The sequence below is a fragment of the Lissotriton vulgaris genome, chromosome 7, assembly GCF_964263255.1.
Source record: "Lissotriton vulgaris chromosome 7, aLisVul1.2, whole genome shotgun sequence".
Classification (NCBI taxonomy): Eukaryota; Metazoa; Chordata; class Amphibia; order Caudata; family Salamandridae; genus Lissotriton; species Lissotriton vulgaris.
This window is the reverse complement of record NC_141695.1, coordinates 618,563,696-618,583,101: the sequence shown is the minus strand read 5'-3', so window position 1 is coordinate 618,583,101 and position 19,406 is coordinate 618,563,696. Positions and strand designations below refer to the sequence as shown.

Here is a 19,406-nt window from a genome sequence, read left to right as displayed (position 1 = left end):
TATTTGTATTGTATTATTGTCCCTTTTTAATCTGTGATATTAGCTTGATTATGTTAGATGCATGTATTTACATATGTAATACCTTTGTTTTTATGTACCACAAATGAATTTGTTTTATTTTTATTCTATGGAAATTCTTTAGAGTTATATGGCACTTTCTATTATGATGTATGATAAGTGAGTTGATTGAGAGGAGTGAAAGTGTAGGTAGGTGCATGCACCTAGTGTGCTTTTGAAGTTCACCCTGTGGGATTTTCTCATATTTCACTATTAATATCCAATGCATCTATTAAAGATCTTCGAGGAGGAATTTGCCCAAGTGAGTTTGTGTGTTCATGCACCCATTTGCTTTCTGTCCAAAGCCTCATAAACATATTAGCAAACTCCTCCTGCAGCCCAATTGACAGCTGTTGAGATTGAGGGTGCTCAGGGAAATCAAAACGGGCAGAGGAAACCAAGGAACATCAAACCGTACAGAATGTCTTTCATGCCATTGCAATTTATTAAAACTGTGAGGACGTTGGTGCACATCAGTGCAAGGGCCAGTGAGAAATGAGTCTTGTTAGGAGACATGCCCTCAGATGGAGCAACTTGGTGCAGACATGCCCGGGCCAAGGACACTTGGAAGCACTTGCATCAGAAATCCTTAATGCATGTCCTTGCTATTAGGCCGTCAGTTCCTTGCGTTTGTTATCCAATATGGATTTCCAATCAGAAGTCCAGCTGTCCAGGCGCTTGCGAGGGGGCAGCCACTCCAACTTGTTGTTGTGGAAAGTAGTCATGAGAACGTGTTCCCAGGTAGGTTTAGTAAGCAGCCCTAGGAAGAAAAGGCAGACCGTTATTACCATGCCACAGTGCAGTCAAAATCAAGCTCTCTAGGAACGCAGATCACACCTGTTATATCCTCCTTATCGTCAAACAGCAGGTGGCCGCTAACCAAGGTCTTGTCCTTACAAATGATGATTCTATCCACAAACTCCGGTCCAAACCTCTGCCGCACCCAGTCGTACTGAAAAGGTAAAGAGAGAGAGATGTGTTTTTATCACCGTGGTCTGCACAGCACTGTCTTCTTTTTCCCCGTAGGTCCCATTGCTGGAATTGTGCACAGTGCAGAGGTGTTTCACATCTCAGTACCCATAACTCTGCAAGTGATCCGTGAAGAATGTTCAGGAGTGTTCTGTATGCAAACCTTACCCATAGAAAAATGTGCAATAGTGCTAGTAACCTAATGCGTCGTTACACTCCTAATCATCACAGCAACTTCCAATTGTTAAGAAAAAGCATCTTGGCAGTACCATATTCCACCACCCAGCAGCTTCTTGGTGATAATGGACCTTCTCTAGGGCCCCAAAGAAACAATGTGATGCACTTGCCTGTAATCCTGGTTCTCTTCCAGGGGTAAACTCATCAAAGTCCTAAGCACTGAATAGTCCCACACATATATATATAGATAATATGCATATACATATTCAAATGCAGCCTGAAAACATATTACTAGGCTCCAAAACTGCCATCATGTTATGTTATGTTATGTTATGTTAATAACTTTTATTCAGCGCACAGCTGCCCCAGCGAAGGGGCGTCCTGGCGCCTGATCAAGTACCACAACATAACAGATCCCCGCTGAGAAGAGGAAATTAGTTAACGGAGGTGAACAGATGGGTCTTAATCGCCCGTCTGAAGAGAGTCAGGCTATTCAGGGCACGGATATGGACAGGAAGGGAGTTCCATAATCCAGCCGCCATGACACGAAAAGAGCGGCCTCCTATCCTACTCAGTCTAAATCTAGGCATGTTCGCTAGATAGAGGGATTCCGACCTGAGAGACCGCCTGGGGACATATGGGGAAACAAGGCCCATCAGGGCGGGAGGAGACGAGAGTTTCAAGATCTTAAATGTCAGACAGAGTGCCTTAAATTTGATTCTCTGTCTGACCGGCAGCCAGTGCAGGGAGGTCAGGACTGCCGATACAGAGCACCGTCTCGGGAGGCCTACAATGGCCCGCGCAGCGGCATTCTGCACCCTCTGCAGTCTAGTCGCCTCGGCCTGATTAACGCCGAGCAACAGAGCACTCCCGTAGTCCAGCCGGGAAAGAATGGAGGCTTGGACCACCAGTTGCCGAGTAGGGGGGTCGAAGAATTTGAGGACAGGTCTCAGTCCTCGCAGAATCCCATAACAGGTGGCTGCGATCTTCTTAGTGTGGCTGGTAAAAGAAAGGTTGGAATCCAGCCAGACCCCCAAGTTCTTCACTTCGGCCGCTGGAATGGGAGTCACCCCCAACTCAGGAGGCCACCATTGATCTCCCCACAATTCCGCTTGCTTTCTTAAAATCAGGACTTCGGTTTTCTTGGCGTTTAACTGTAAACAGTTAATACGCATCCAGTCCGCCACGGCAAGAAGCCCTGCGCGAAACCTGGGGGCAGTCACCTCAGGGTCCCCACTGAGTGTCACCGCTAGCTGCGTGTCATCGGCGTAAGATGTCATGGTTAAGCCAGATTGTCTAACTACAGCAGCTAGCGGTTTCACATACAAGTTGAACAGCGTGGGGCTCAACGCAGATCCCTGAGGGACTCCTAACCCCAGAGGATGGAACGAGGACTGACCAGGTGGAATGGCCACTTTAAAAAACCGGTCCGAAAGGAAAGAGCGGAACCATTGAAGAGCCTTACCCTCAAGTCCCACTTCCTCCAGCCTCCGCAACAAAATGCCATGAGACACCGTATCAAATGCGGCGCTCAGGTCTAACAGAAGGAGCGCCGCTGTCTGCCCCGCATCCAGCACCGAACGGAGATGTTCGCTCATAAAGAGCAGAGCCGTTTCGGTGCTGTGTTGTGCCCGAAAGCCATTCTGGCTCTCGTCAAGGATATTATTGCGAGAGAGATGGGCAGACAAGATGGAATTTACGTGTGCCTCAGTGACCTTGGCGGTCCAGGGCAGGAGGGAGATGGGGCGGTAGTTCTCAGGAAGCAGAGGGTCTAGACTAGGCTTCTTCAATATAGGGCTGACCACAGCTTGCTTCCAAGAAGCAGGAACCACGCCTTCCGTAAGTGAAAGATTAATCAGGTCCAGTATGGGTTCACGACATAGGGGCGGGAGGAGAGTGATAAGCTCTGGCTTCAAAGGGTCTAAAGGAGAGCCAGATTTAATTTTGAGGCTCAGGGTGTCAAACGCCTCAACCGACATAGCAGGCAGGGAGGACAAAGGTTCACAATCTGGAACCCTAACAGGCCTGGGCTCAGCATCGGGCACAGCTGGCATAAACCCTCGGTAGATTACCTGCACCTTCTCCACGAAAAAGGATGCCAAGCTTTCACAATGAGAGTCCGTGCAGATTTCTAGCAAGGTGGCCCGTTTACCCATCAGATCTTTGAGCACCTTAAAAATTAGTTTAGATGGGTTAGGGCTGTTAGAGAACTCAGACGCATAATATGCCGCCCGGGCTTGACAGATAGCTCTGTGATAGCTCTTAAGCTGGGTAAAGTACATTGATTTCAATGTGGGGTCAAAAGACTTCCTCCACGCCCTCTCCGCTTGTCGGCAAGTTCTCTTGAGCTCAGCAAGGGACTCATTATACCAAGGGCTGCGGGTTTTAGCATGACATTTCGACCAACGCATTGGTATAAGAGAATCGAGGGCAGTACGAACCCAGGCACAGAACTGTTCATATCCCTGTTCAACATTCGACAGGTTGCCAAAGGGCTGTGCCTCGAGGATATTAACGAACTCCTCCATTTTAAGCTTACGCCAATTTCTTTTAAAGGTCAATCTGTCCACAGGTTTAAATTGGTGATCATCCAGAGGGCATGATACTTTAACCAATAGATGATCAGTCCAGCCCACCACCATCGGGTCAGATGCCAGAGCCCGGTCCAAGGTGGTAAAAAAGGGGTCAAGGATGTGACCTCCTCTATGGGTGGGGGCGGTGACAAGTTGGTTCAATTGCATGGCTTCCAGATCTGCTATCAAAGAGCTGATGGGTAAAGAAGACGTCTGATCAAGATGTATATTCAGATCGCCAATGATGTTAAAGTTAGCACATCTAGGAGCTAGGGAGTTAACCATGTTAACGAGAGCGGCCTTAAAGACCGTGTCATTCCCTGGAGGGCGATAAATTAACAGTCCACTAAGAGTGAACTGATGGCTGACAGTGACCTTGAAAGAGGCGCTTTCGCACATCGGCAGATCGAGAGCTTGCCAGACCGCCGGAAAGCAAGATTTTGTTGCCAAGGCTATGCCTCCACCCCTGGAAGTACGGTTCAGAGGGAAAACCGTATAGGTGGAAGGAAAGGCCAAATTTATTATGGCAGAGTCGGTATCCTGTAGCCAGGTCTCAGTGAGAAAAATAAGGTCCGGTGAGTCCTTGTCGATCATATCGCGAAGGGACTGATGGTGCTTAACCAATGATCTGACATTAAGGCTCCATATACTAAGTGCTCGCCCAGAAATGTCATTTAAATCTTTTATATTTGAAAAAATAAAGACATGTAAGTCATAATAAACATATGATATATTTAAAGAAAACTGCCCCGAGTTTGCATTGAAACACACAACCTTTATTTTCAAAGGTAAAAAGTCAAGATCATAGAGGCAGCTTTAGCCTAGAAAGACTGCATTGAAAACAATTGGAAAATTGGCGCCGTGCCTTTAAGACCTCCAGGAACCCCCAGGCTCCCATCATGCACCACAGGTGACAGTTAGGTCAGTTCTTTTGGACGGCGTATAGCAGTGTAATTACAGTATGGGTAACAGGTACATATGTATATAGACATGGTATTCGTCCGGGGAGGAGGGAGGGAGGGTTAAGACTTTGATGAGTATACCCCTGGAAGAGAACCAGGATTACAGGTAAGTAACTTATCCTTCTCTTCTAGGGGATACTCATCAATAGTCATAAGCACTGAATAGAGTAGCAAGGCCATCCCCGTACCCTGCGGACGAATACCAGCATATCAAAACCATTTCACCAACATATATTACCCAAACAAATTTCTCAAGGATGCTTGACCGAACTGAGCATCCACTTGAGTATCAGAATCAAGGCAGTAATGGCGTGCGAAAGTATGAACCGAACGCCATGTGGCATCTTTACAAATTTCTTGAATAGGCACATTCCTAAGCATTGCTATCGAAGCAGCTTTGCCTCTTGTAGAATTCTTCCCTCGGCTTGCCCGGGTGCTGCTTATGTGCCAGTTGATAAGATAACATGATACATGACACTATCCATCTAGAAATGGACCTTTTAGAGGCAGGGAAACCAGTGTTTAACGGACCATAATTCACAAACAGTTGGTCGGACTTCCGTACACTTTTTTTTTAATCAAGATAGAATTTTAACACTCTTTTCAAGTCTAGAGAGTGCAGAGCGCTGTCAGCAGGAGTAACAGGGTTTGCAAAGAAAGTAGGAAGAGTAACTGACTGGTTGATGTGAAAATCCTGGACCATCTTAGGAAGGAACCTCGGGTGAGTACGTTACACCACTGTGTTCGTGTGAAAAACGAGATAAGGCTCTGTAGGGCATAAGGCTTGTATTTCGCTTACCCTGCGAGCAGATGTGATTGCCATGAGGAAAGCAGTCTTCCACGAGAGATGCTGAAGGGAAGCTTTGTGAATGGGTTCGAATGGGGGACCCCTTAGCTTTGAGAGGATTATATTCAGCTCCCAGGGGGGAGAATGGGCCCTAACAGGAGGATAAACCTTCTTGAGAGCCTCCAAGAAATCTTTAACAACTGGCATGTGAAAGAACGAAGCCTAAGTGGGAGACTTTCTATATGCTGTTATCGCTGCCAGGTGAACCTTTATGGAGCAGTATTGCAAACCTGCTTTGGCCAAATACAAGAAGTATGGTAACAGTACCTGTTACTGACCTCGAATAGGGCCATGACCTTCAGCAGTTTACCACAAGTAAAAACGCTTCCACTTAAAAGCGTAGGACGTCCTCGTAGAAGGTCTCCTAGCCTCCTTCAAGATCTGCATGCAGTCTTGAGAGAGGCCTAAATGTCCATATTGTATGAACTCAGTAGCCATGCTGCTAACCTCAGGGACAGCAGGTTGGGGTGGAGCACATTGCCGCCCGCCCTGGTCAGCAGATCCGGATAACATGGTAACCTCCAGTGTGGTACTTTGGACAGGTGAAGAAGGTCCGGGTACCACCACGAGCGAGGCCACTCTAGAGCAACCAGGATCATCTCTGTCTTGGACTTGTACAGTTTCCTGATCACCATGGGGATGAGGTGGAAAAACGTAGAGTAATTTCTCTGACCAGTCTATCAACAGAGCATTCCCCTTGGAACCTGGTTGCGGGTACCTGGATGCGAAGACGCAGCATTTAACGTTTTCAGCGTCTGCAAAGAGATCGATATCTGGTGTCCCCCAGTTGTGGAAGATGTCTTGCGCTACTTCTTGTTTAGCATCCAGTCGTGTGCTTCTGCGAAATGCCTGCTAAGGTCGTCCGCTTGGACGTTGAGTGCGCCTGGTAAGTGAATCGCAGAGATTTTCATGTCTCGTGTCAGAAGTCATTTCCAAATCGCCTGAGCTTTCAGCGACAGGGATCTGGATCAGGTTCCCTGCTTGTTCAGGTAGTACATCGTTGTTATATTGTCCGTCTGAACAAGCAGAGAAGTCGATGTGATGGAAGGAAAGAACGCTTTGAGAGCTAGATGTACCGCTCTGAGTTCCAGCATGTTTATGTGGTATAGTTGTTCTTTCTCTGACCACATTCCTTGGATTTGTAGTGGTCCCATATGAGCGCCCCATCCCTGAAGGGACGCATCCGTCACCAGAGTCTGCTGGGGCAGTTCCTCTTGAAAAGGGACTCCTGCAATGAACCCGTCGCATCCATCATTGGATGGATAATTGAACAGACAGAGGTATAGATAACTTGTCCTCCCAACGATATGAGATTTGGGACCACTGATCCTCCAGAGTCTGCTGCAGAGGTCTTATGTGAAGTCTGACGTTTGGAACTAGAAAAATGCACGAGGCCATGGAACCCAGCAGAGATGAGATCTGCCTGGCCATGGGTTGAGATATCTTTAGGAGAGTTTGACACTTGTGGAGAATGGATGATAGTCTCTCCTCCGAAGGATACGCTCTTGCGTTGACCGTGTGCAGAGTGGCGCCTAGGTAGTGTATCCCCTGTGTTGGATTGCGGATGGACTTTTTGAAGTTTACGTGCAGACCGAGCCGCTGTAGTTGTTGAATGCAGTACGTGAGGTGCTGCTGCAGAAGAGTTGGAGACGAACTCTTGAGAAGCCAGTTGTCTAGATAAGGGTAGACGAAGATTTGCTTTTTCCTCAAGAAAGCAGCTACTACTGCCATGCACTTTGAGAATGTGCGAGGAGCCGACTTCAGCCCGAAGGACAGGACAGTAAACTGGAAGTGGTCTGATTGGATGCGAAACCTTAGAAACTTCCGATGCTTTTGAGAGATTGGTATGTGGAAATAGGCATCTTGAAGATCTATGGAACACATCCAGTCCCCTTGATGTAGAGAAGTGTGGCTCACCGGTTAGAGGAGGCAGTCCATGATGCATAGGTCAGACCTGGGACCAGGGTTTAATCCCCAACGCGGCAGGGCCTTGAGCTCAAAATGTCCACGGACTTGATAATTCTCACCTCGGTGCCTACTCGAATCATGGGTTCACACTCTGCAACTCTGGGCAATAGCTTGCTTAATCTCCACTACGGCCTCACCGCGATGGGATGCCTGGTCTTCACCTTGGGGATGCCCAGTAGGAGTAATCTCACAGGGAAAGGCCAGGACGGGTTCCCAAAGCAAGCGCCTTGAGACCTTACGGTGAAAGGCACTATATAAGAACGTATGATTTACGATTTATTTACGATTTAGATGCAGGATAATTTGATGCAATGCCAGCATTCTGAACCTCTCTCAGAATTAACTTGTTGAGTCGTCTGAGATCTAGTATAGGCCTGAACTCCTTGTTTGGACCTTTCTTTAGGACCAAAAAATACCGAGAGTAGATTCCCTGCCGGCGTTGATGCCATGGAACCTCCTCGATGACTTTCTTTAGGAGTAGAGCGGACACCTCTTCCCTCAGAAAATTTATGCGATGGAGGACAGTCTATTGAGGAGGAATAGAAGGTGGAAGGGACTTAAAATTGATGGTATACCCATTCTTTACAATATTTAGCACCCACTGGCCTAGTGTGATTCTTGTCTACTTTTTCAGGTATAAACAGACACTTTCCCCCACCGGAGTGGGTAACGGAGCAAGCACTCACTGCTTTTGTTGTTGCTTGGCAGCAGGTGTGGACTGTCTGGAATTACCACCTCTTCCTCTACCAGGACGACACTGGGAGAATTGTGACATCCCTTGATTTTGCTGGGAGGACCACTGAAGGGTTTGAACCCTCTGTTGGTATTGTCGCCGATCGTAGAGGCAGTAGCGCCGCCTGAAGTCCTTCCTCTTCTCAAGCCCAACCGCCTTCACCGTATCCAGCTCAGTCTTCATCCTGGACATTTCGTCATCAGCATGAGAGCCGAAGAGTGATGTGCCATTGAAGGGGAGATTAAGAATGCGATGTTGTGACTCTGGTTTCAGCCCCGTCAATCTCAGCCAGGCAGAGCGTAGGGCACAAATCGCATGAGCATAACCAGGGGCAGCGAGATCTGAGGCATCAGCCGCTGCACTGATAACTTGATTGGCTACTAAGCCACCTTCATGTAGGATTTCCAAGAAATCGCTTGTCCTCTTTTAGGAGTTTCTCCATGAAATGTGAAAGAGAGTCCCACAAGGAACGGTCATATCGACCCAGCAAGACCGAGGCACTGGCTATTTTCATGTAAGAGGCTGAGGTTGTGCACATTCTCTTGCCATCAGAATCCATGGCCTTACTGTCTCTATCAGGGGGTACTGCCGACAATGTTGCCCCTGTTTATTTTTCCGTGCCGCTGAAACAATAACAGAGTACGGTGGAGGGACAGCCCTCAGAAAAAAGGGGTCTTTATCAGGATCCTTATATTTCTTGGTGATCCGAGATTGTGCAGCCTCCACCGATGCTGGAGTGAGAAATGTTTGCAGAGCAGGCTCTAGCAATCCAGGCACTAGAGGAAGCAAAGGTCTAGAGGAGGAATTTTGGTGCAGAGTTTCAAAGATGACTGATGTTTTGGTGGTGAAGACAGGCATTTCAATGTGGAGTTTCTCAGCCCCACGGCAGAGAACCTCATTGAAGGTCAGAATATCATCAATGGGCGATATTCTACTCGGAGGAGAGGAAGAAAGAGTAGGAGAACAGTCAGCTTTGGAGTCCGACTACCATGAAGAAGATCTATGGCTCCGTCTTCTAGGAGATCGGTGTCAACATCTGGATGCCCGACTCCTAGGAGAGCGTGATGATCGCCTTCTTACCGATGGGGACCTTCTTGGAGTGGCACGCTGGTGTCTTTCAGAAGAATGTACAGACTGAATTATAGGCAATCTGGATCTTGTAGGGGAGCGTGGTATATCAATCCTACAGATCTTCCACTCTCTAATTTCCCCTAGCCATCTCGGCGAGATATTAGTTGGCGGGGCTGGAGACGGTACTGGTGAGGGTTCAGGAGAGACTTACACTATCTGAAGTCCTGGGGAAGAGGAAGCATTCCTTGACGTCACCACCTGGGCGACCTGCGTCAAACGGTCCCTCAACGTCGCCCTAGGTCTCTTTGCTGGCGGAGATCCATGATCTGAGTGTGATCTCCTTAACGTCGACCTAGATCGCAACCTTCTTTGAGACCCAGAGGGTGTTTTTCCAGATCTCAACGTCAATATCCTCGACAGCGGCCTCCTCGACGTCGACCTCCTCGGCGACGGATGTGTCGACGTCATGTGTCTCGACATCGAATGCCTGGGTTTCTTCGGCATCGAAGCCCTTGGTGTTTGGCTCGACATCAATGTAATTGGACCTCTCGACGTCGGCGGCGATCTCGACGTCGGTCCTGTTCCTCTAGGCAGTGGGCTTCGACGTTGATGTGTCGACGTCAAGCCCTAGTTTTTTGACGTCGTAGGCGAGCCAGACGTGGACCGCCTACGCGTTGATGTCCACTTCATCCTATGTGTCTTCTCACCATGTCTCGACGGCGAAGGATGTCTCGACGGTGAAGGACGTCTTGACGTCGATATCGACGTCTACTCGGAACACAAAGGTATCTTGGATGTCGATATGTCGATCTGTCGCTCGATGGCGTAGTAGAATGATGTCTCTTTTTCTCACCTTTTTCTTTGCACTCCAAACCTTGTTTGAGAGGAGGGCTTCCTTGAGTGATGTTCTTCTTACCCACTTACTGTTTCTTTTCCTCTCTCTTGCATGGAGTGCAGCTTAATCTTCTCCCTCTCTCTAAGGGTTCTTTTTGAAAACTTGCTGCAGTGGTAACACTGGTCTGGCTTGTGACATCAAGGTAAACAAGCAATACAAATCGAATGAGGGTCTGACTTAGCCATCTTTTTTCCACAGGCCGGGCACTTATTAAATAAGGCTGGCATTTTGACTGGAAAAAATAGCTAAAGGCCAGAAAAAATAGTAGTATTAGTAAGCTAAGTACTAAAACCTATGAGTGAAACGAAAAAAGTTCACTTTAAACCAGAAAAAAGTGATAAAAAGTCACTAACTGGCGAGCTCAATGCTCCAGGATCCTCACAGAATGAACCGGAAAAAAGAACTGACCTACCTGTCACCTGTGGTGAATGCAAGGAGCCTGGGGGTTCCAGGAGGTCTTCAAGGTACCCCGTCAATTTTCCAATTGTTTTCAATGCAGCCTTTCTAGGCTAAAGCTGTCTCTATGATCTTGACTTTTTACCTTTGAAAATAAAGGTTGTGTGTTTCAAAGCAAACTATTTCTTTATATATTTAACTAGCTTGCCCGTGGCGCGTTGCTGCGATCTCAGAAGAAAGGAAATTCAAGGAAACTTGTTATGATAACATTAAATTTACATTGTGTCATTGTTATTGAAACGTATTCATTTTATTTTTGAAAAATTTCTAAGTGTGGCTTGAGCAGTGCGTCCTCGATTGGCTTCCAATCTTGATTCTGGTTGCTCTCCTGTTTCATTCGAGCGGGCTTGAGCAGTGCGTAATTGATCGTTTTCCAATCTTGATTCTGGTTGCTCTCCTGTTTCATTCGAGCGGGCTTGAGCTGTGCGTAATCGATCTGTTTCCAATCTTGATTCTCGTTGCTCGTTCGTTTGAGAATTACGGGCTTGAGCAGTTTGTATTTGAACAGCTTCTAATCTTGCTTCCTGTTGCTCGTCTGTTTCTGAAGCTCGTAATGCCTTTTTCTTTCGTGCTTCTGATGGAGATTGGCCAATCGATTTCCGTTTGGGGGTCATAACTGTCGACGATGCTCACAAATTCGCTGTCCATTTCAGTATTCGAAAGATTATTTGGGCCCTGGGGGGCCGATTTAAAAAAAAAAAATTGACAGAAACCTTTGCGGGAGTGTACTCAACAACTTCCCAAAGTTTCATGGCGATCGGATGAATGGTGTAGTAATGCAAAAGGACAAACAGACAGACAGACATACTTTCGTTTTTCTATATATAGACTAGCTTACCCGTCGCGCGTTGTTGCGATCTCAGAAGAAAGGAAATTTAAGGAAACTTGTTATGATAACATTCAATTTACATTGTGTCATTTTTATTGAAACTTATTCATTTTAATATGGAAAACATTTTAACCTCTTCCATGCGGCCGCGATTCCCCTGGTGTGCTGTAAACAACACGAACAGGGGCGGGCCGTGACGAACCCCAGCCGTCATCAGCACACGAGCACCGTAGTGCATGACGGCTGGGGTTCGTCATCAGCATGGAAGGGGTTAAAGTGTTGTTTTAATTCTGTTTATTTATTCGAGTGCTTGTGGATACACAGTATTTTTTGTTTTTCCGTCTGGTGCTTACAAAAATAAATCAGAAGGTTTTCTGACGCGTGAGCTGGCCACATACAGTTGTCCATGTGAGAAGCACGGATTCTCCAAATCTAATCCACACGCTTGCAGCGATTGTCCTTCTGCTTTGTTGATGGTCATTGCAAAAGCAAGTCGCACCGTAAACTGTAAACGTTCAGTATTGGAAAGATTATGAGGGCCCTGAGGGGCCGGGGGGCCGATATTTAACAACTTTGTCTTTTTATTTTGCCACAAACCTTCGCGGGAGTGTACTCAACAACTTCCCAAAGTTTCATGCCGATCGGATGAATGGTGTAGTAATGCATAAAGGACAAACAGACAGATATACATTCGTTTTTATATATATATTGATATGTATATTATGACTTATATGTCTTTATTTATTCAAATGTAAAAGATTTACATGCAATGATGGAAGTTTTGGAGCCTAGTAATATGTTTTCAGGCTGCATTTGTATATGTATATGCATATTATCTATATATATATATATATATATATATATATATATATATATAGGTATTTATGTATGTATATATCCCTGTTCCGACAATGCTCGGCGGAACACAGTAGGTTTGGACCTCCAGTAGCCCCAATGAAATGAAGCGGAAATAAGTTCAAAAGAACACAATTTAACCTCGAATGAGTTGCAGAGTGGCGATTTATTTGTTAGAGGATGACGCGTTTCACTCCACGAGGGAGCTTATATATATATATACACATATTATTGGCTATTGCTCCGGGGTCCCCGCACGTGGGCGGGACTATTCAGTGCTTATGACTATTAACTGAGTATCTCCTGGAAGAGAACTCAATATGAATGTTCTTGCTAAGGCTGTGAGAGGTGGCAGGGCAGGTCGCCAACTGGGGGGGGAAGGGTTGTGTTAAGGCAAGAGAATCCGGTCACATTTTGTTTAGGCTTTATTGGCCAATGTACTAATTCCTGTTCTCAAACCAGTATGTCCTAATTACACACTGACTGGTTCAGGAACGGGGTTTCATTTTGCCATGCAACTAATTTACTAATCAGGGGTATCAGAAAAATGTACATTAACATTGCAAAAACCTCCTGTCTCATGAAAACTAATGAGGCAGGAGGCATTTTGCGCCCTCCTGCGCATGCCTTTATGAACACAGGGATGGAGGCCTGCAAGAGACAACAGACCTCTATCTTGCTGCTGGCACTGCCTTCAATTGAACATTTGAAGTTCTGGGTTGATAGCACAGCTGTATGCAAGATCTATTGTGTGATTAGTGGGATGTTTCTTAATTGATGGGCTTTGAGTTAGCTGCCTTCAACCACTGGTTCATTTAGATCAGTCTTTTTCAACCACTGATTGAGAAAAAGTCAATCATATCTTGGATGAGCCCCGGGGAGTATTTGTCATTCAGTGTCATGCAGTTGGCTGCCTGGCATATAATTCTGTCTTCTGTGGAGATCTTGCATGAGGGAATATTCTAAATATAAAAAGGGTGCTTAATACCATCTGTAGCGTCGCGCTCCTAATTATCACAAACACAGGATGTGGTTTAGCTGGAGCTTTATTTATTACATCCAGCGCCGACCCTGTCCCTACTCTAACTGCCATAAGCTCGTCCCCTTAGCCCCTCCTGTTCCTGTTCCTCCCCCTAGCTCCACCCCAACCACTAGACTGCATCACGATATTACATCTCCCCCCCTTGTTAACAAAATAAACTTAGCGTCCACCATATCTATAGTTCCTCAATCAACCACACGGTTCTGCAGGCCGCCCGTTTAAGCTATGAAGACACATATCCAGTTCTATGGTGTGGCTTTCTTTTGCCTTGACAAAAGTCTCCTTGACTACAGGAGTGCATCTTTGAAATTGCGAAATGTCTCGTGTGATCTTCTTGTTCCCAGATTCATGGCGGTTTCCGATAGGCTTCTGGGTTATCCACTCATCTTCAGTCTCCGAGGCGATCATGATTGCCCCTTGTGAGGTGACCACGAAGGGCTCAGCGTGATGGCAGCAGTCTGTCTTCCTTTGTGGCTCTTGTTCGATTGATGCTTGATCTCCTTCATGAGAGGATGTTGTTCTGGTTCTCTTCCGAGCACCGGCATATAATTTTACTTCCTTTTGTCTTGTCCAGTCGAGGGCAGCACTGTCCTACTGTTCAACGTCATGGAAACCAGACGGTGATGCACCATTTGTAAAGATCATCCTAGTTTGGTTAGGGGACTCATTTGCTGCCGCTGGTTGTCTCACCCACTCCCACTCGCATTTGGGACTGGCGAACCCTTTGAGTCTCTGAGCATGTGCATGTTTCCCTCTCATCTGATGATGATTTGTCTCTGTCAACACGTCAGGTTTTCCTTGCGGAGGGACTGGATAGTCCTTTCTCATCCAGTGTGTAATGTCCCTTATATCTGTTTTCATTCGGTGGGTCCTTTGAGTCAGCCCATCAGGGGTGACTGTATATTCCTTATGTCTTGACATACCTGCAACTGACATAACAGGTTGTCTTGTGGGGTGAGTGGGTATTCAGAGACATTGGTGTGAGATAGGTTGCTCTTGATGGGAAGAATGTCCTTTGGTTCGATGGTGTGTTCGGGTGTTTGATGCCATGGACGTTGTCAGAACCATGACTCGGTCAGCCTGAGGGATCGAACAGACATGCTTTCTGAATCGGAGGAGTCTTTTGCTGATTTCCTTCGAGAACGTTCCTTTGGGTGTGTCTTGAATGGTAGATTTCTGACACAGATAGGCGGTGACGGGCTGCTCCTAGAGTCGGAGTTCTCTTTGGGATATTTCTCCAGGTACCCTTCTCGAAGTGGCTTCGGTGCCATCTCACTGGAGAGGCTGTTTGATAACCACATGTTTATTTCTTGTGTTTGATCCCAGGGTACTTCGTCTCTGCCTCTCTCGTATAGTGTTAATGGCCTCCTCTCAGTTTCCTCGTTGTCTCGGGTGTCATGAGTGCGTTTGTCTTCGCCTCTCCGGTGTCTGAGTGAATCACTCCGCCTTTTGTGGTTTGCTTCTTCTTTTCGTTTGTTTGGTGCACTGGCATCCGTGCCATGGGGGTGATGTGTCCCACCGCTTGATGCTTCCTCTGACTCATCTACAGAATTTGGCGAATAGTGGGATGCTCGGGGGTGTTCATGCGCCGATTTCCAGTGTTGACATGATTGGTCCAATCTTCTATAGTTTGTCTTTCTTACCCGCTTGTTGTGCAGGCTGCCATCTTGTCCATGGGTGCGATCTGTCCCACTTGACGCTTCATCCTCTTCAGAATAATTTGTGCAATACTTTTAATGACTCCTTGAGGTTGTATCACTGCGGCTGTCGTAATCCTGTATCCTCCCGGTCTTTTGTATTGTTGACTCAGAGTATTTCATGTCACTTTGTCTCTCCCGCTGTCTTATCCCTGTTTCTTGTTTCGTTTGTTTCTGGGGCGTTATTTACAGACATGCGAGATGTCTCTTTCCTCTTTTTTAAAAAAAATATTTATAGTTTTATTGTTTTCTTGCAAGGAAATACAGCAATACATTAAAAAAAGTCCAGCTTGAATACATACAACATACAAGACTTAAAAATTCAAACAAATGGTTAGATCCAGTCAGCAATAGGTGCCCACATTTTCTCCCCCAAAGCTCTTCTTTTGATCCCTTTTAACTTATAAATAGCAGACTCAGTATTATACATAAACAATAGTTTTTCACGCCAGGTAAAAAAAGAAGGAGGGTCTGGGTTAATCCACTCCTCAGTAATGCACGCTCTGGCTACCGCCATACAAATAAATAAGAAATAAGTTACTGGTTTTGATCTGGAGGGAATAAGCTCAATACCCAGTAACACCATCTCGGTGGTTACCGTAATATCACATTTAAGAACAATAGCAAGAAAGCTTTCAATTTGTTGGGGCGAAGAAAAAACATATGCAAATCATCAGCTGCATATAACCCACAGCGACTACAATTCGTTCCAGTGGTCATACTCCATTTAGCAACCTTACTTGGAGTGTAATAAAGGTTATGTATGCACATAAAATGCTGAGATTTCATCATCCCTGTAATCAAACATTCTGAAGCACACTTAACGGAAGACAAAACATCAATATCAGGGGTACCTAATTTATTAACCCATTTCGACTGGCACTGTTCCATATTGTCCCCACACTCTTGAATCAAGCTTAAATAAAGAGAACCTAAAGGGGCTTTTTTCTGCAAAAGTTCCAATAAAGGAATTTTTGTCATTCTAACTAAAGTAGTAAATGAATAACTCTGTAAAGAACTACGGATCTGAAGAAATTTAAAAAAGTCATTTCTTGCCAAAGAAAAGTTGTTCTCTAGTTCCTGGAATGAAGCAATTTGACCGTTGAAAAATAGATCACCCAAATATCGTAGTCCTTTCTGCTCCCACCTATAAATCGTTAAGTCACAGAAAATAGCTGGCAGAAGGCCAGGCGAAGCTAAAGGGGTATAGGCATTTAATTTGAATAAGCCCAAATGCTTTCGTACTTTTGCCACGCCCCAAAAGCTGCCTTCAACGTCTTATTGTTTTTTTATGATAACTGGGCTCAACAACCTTAAGAAAACTACCTTTCACTTTCTCACCCATAGTCATTTCGAATATCGTTGGAATTTGACAAACAGGTATGTTTACTCTATCTCCCATTATAAGTGGACTTATAAATTGGAGTGTTGCCGCTAAGTAATAAAATAAAAAGTAAGGGACATTCCATCCCCCACATTCATTACTCAGTATAATTTTTTTAAGGGCTTTATGATGGCGTTTATAGCCCCACAAAAACCTAGAAGTAGTCCTTTCTAAGTTTTTAAAACAGAGAGAATGAAATTCCAGCGGTATAGTACGGTACATATACAGCACTTTTGGTAGGATCAGCATTTTTAAAATGTTAAGTCTACCATACAATGATAGATGTAAGTGATCTAAGCGCTGTAACATAGTATTAATTTGTGCTATTACTGGGTTTATGTTAAGTTCTGGTATTTTCTCTATGGGCAATGATATCTTAATTCCCAAATATGTGACCTCTGAGATGGTAGAAATATTCGAGGGTGGATTATCCCCAGAACATAGGATCTGCCTTTTCTCCAGGTTAAGTTTATAACCGGAGAATAATCCAGATTGTTTAGCAAGATCATTAATTGCCGGAAGAGCTGTCTGGACATCGGTGGTGGTTATCACAATATCATCAGCATATGCCAATGCTCGATAGTTAGTGTTGGCTAAATAAATAGGTCTAATCTTTTGTTCCAAAATAAAACGGTTAATTAAGGGGTCAATATAAAGTGCAAAAAGTAAAGGCGAACAGGGACATCCTTGACGGGTGCCCCTGGTGATTAAAAAGAAGGGGAAACTTGACCATTGATTTGAATACAAGCTTTTGGAGCGGTATACATAGTTTTTAGTGCCGTTAGAAAACCTGGACCTAATCCCTTCCTGGCTAACACGTCCCACAGATAACCCCAGGCAACCGGGTCAAAGGCTTTTTCAGCGTCTAAAAATACGAGTCCGACATTGGACCGGGTTGCCTGGGACCAATCAAGAAACGTGATCACCCGTCGAATATGATCGGCAGTGTCACGGGCAGGAATGAAACCATGTTGATATTTGAAAACTAGCGGAGAAATAATATTGGATAATCGTGAGGCAAGAATTTTAGAAAAAATATTACTATCGGCATTTATAAGTGAAATGGGACGAAAAGATGACGGTAGCAGAGGGAGGAAATACAGTTATTATAGAGTCATGCCATGACTGAGGGGCAATGCCTTGTTGAGCTCTTAAAAATAAATCCACCAGTTCTAATTTTAGAATACCACGAAAATGCTTAAAAAACTCCAGGGGAATAGCATCAGGACCTGCAGCTTTTCCAGAAGCTAAGGACAACAGTGACAGCTCAATCTCCTCCCAAGTAATTGGCAGATCCAGCTTCTCCCTCTCCTGTGTGGATAAAATACCATTCAAAGCAGATTCGGTAAATTGAGTAATCCGGTCTATGCAATCTCCTACTACATCCTCAGTATATAGTTTAGAATAAAAGTCACAGAACACTTTAAGTATATCAGCAGTTTTGTTAACAGCCGCCCCTGCAGTATTATTAATTTTGTCAATGCTAGCAAACACAGCTTTCTGCCTTGCCCTCTTGGCCTAATGTTTTCCTGAATTTTCCCCTACTTCATAAACCTCCGTTCGAAAAGCAGCGAGTTGCTGAGCAGACTTTAAAGCAAATCCTTGATGGATCTTGACTTGATCCTTCGTGGAGAAGTGTGGCTCACTGGTTAGAGCAGGCAGACCCTGAAGCAGAGGTCAGACCCGGGACCAGGGTTCGATTCCCGACGCGGCAGGGTGTTGAGCTCAAATGTCCACGGACTCGATAATTCTCGCTTCGGTGCCTGACCTAATCATGGGTTCTCACTCTGCAACTCTGGGCATTAAGCTTGCTTAATCTCCACAACGGCCCCCCGCGGCGGGATGCCTGGCTTTCACCTTGGGGATGCCCTGTAGGGGCTATCTCACAGGGAAAAACCAGGACGGGTTCCCAAGGCAAGCGCGGAGATACCCCTTCGGGGGTCGATTCTGGCGCTATATAAGAAATACAATAACAAGAGCCAGTAGCTCCTTAGTAATGGTGTCTGTGGCTAGTCCCTTGTTACAAGCCTGCATGAGCTGAATCTCTAACAGTCTCAGATTATTCGTCTCTGCTTCCTCTTTCTTTCGAGTCTCCCTCTGTTTTCTTATTGAGTAGCTCAAGGTTTCTCCTCTAACCCCACACTTAAATGTATCCCAAACTTCCTCTGCAGAAGCGGATCCCCTGTTATTAGCAAAAAACTCTGGAATCCAGGTATTCATATGCTCAACGTAGGATAAGTCGAACAGGAGCTTACGATCAAAAGACCACGGCCGGGGGCTGAATGGAATGTTTAAATCAAAACTAAGAGTAATGGGATTGTGATCCGATATAATTTTTGGTAACACCCTGTATTCCGTTTGAACAAGTTCGTTGTGTAAAGTCCTAGCAACGAAAAAATAATCCAACCTAAAGTGTCTTTGATGGGGGGCAGAAAAAAAAGTGCAGCCAAAAGTCCCCCCCTTCTTTCATACCCCACATCTATCAATCTATGCTCTTGAACAATCCCCTTAACTGCTTTGAATACATTCTTTTTTCTCCCTGCATATGGAGTATTTCCGCAAATGTCACATGTTTCATCCAAATGTCTCTTTCCTGGTATCTTTGTGTCTTGCATTCGGGTGTAATTCTTTTGATAATTCTCCTGCTTTGACCCACACTCCAACTTCGGCTTTCTTGATGATTTCCTTTAGAGACCACTGCCCTCGAAGGATCTTGCGATTTGTATTAGAACTTGAACAGCCTTCGATTACCCGTAGAAGAACTGCTTCCTCATTTGAGAATGTGTTGAACTGGCAGCATTGTACCGGATTTTTCAGCCTTGTGATGAAGTTTGGCAATGATTCTCCTGGTTCCTGCTGTGCTGCATTGAAAACTATGCCTTCATGATCCA

General features: G+C 45.4%; 1 protein-coding gene across 1 annotated transcript in view; it reads right to left on the bottom strand.

Annotated features, from left to right (window-relative positions):
• Positions 1–486: 486 nt before the first annotated feature.
• Positions 487–19,406, bottom strand: part of NT5C (5', 3'-nucleotidase, cytosolic) — a 432,783-nt gene continuing 413,863 nt past the window's right edge. Inside the window, exons 4-5 of the mRNA XM_086928753.1 lie at positions 895–1,009; positions 487–817 (exon numbers count right to left, since the gene is read on the bottom strand). Coding sequence (XP_086784879.1) covers positions 666–817; positions 895–1,009 — 267 coding nt within the window. The 3' untranslated portion in view covers positions 487–665. The remainder of the gene's footprint in view (positions 818–894; positions 1,010–19,406) is intronic.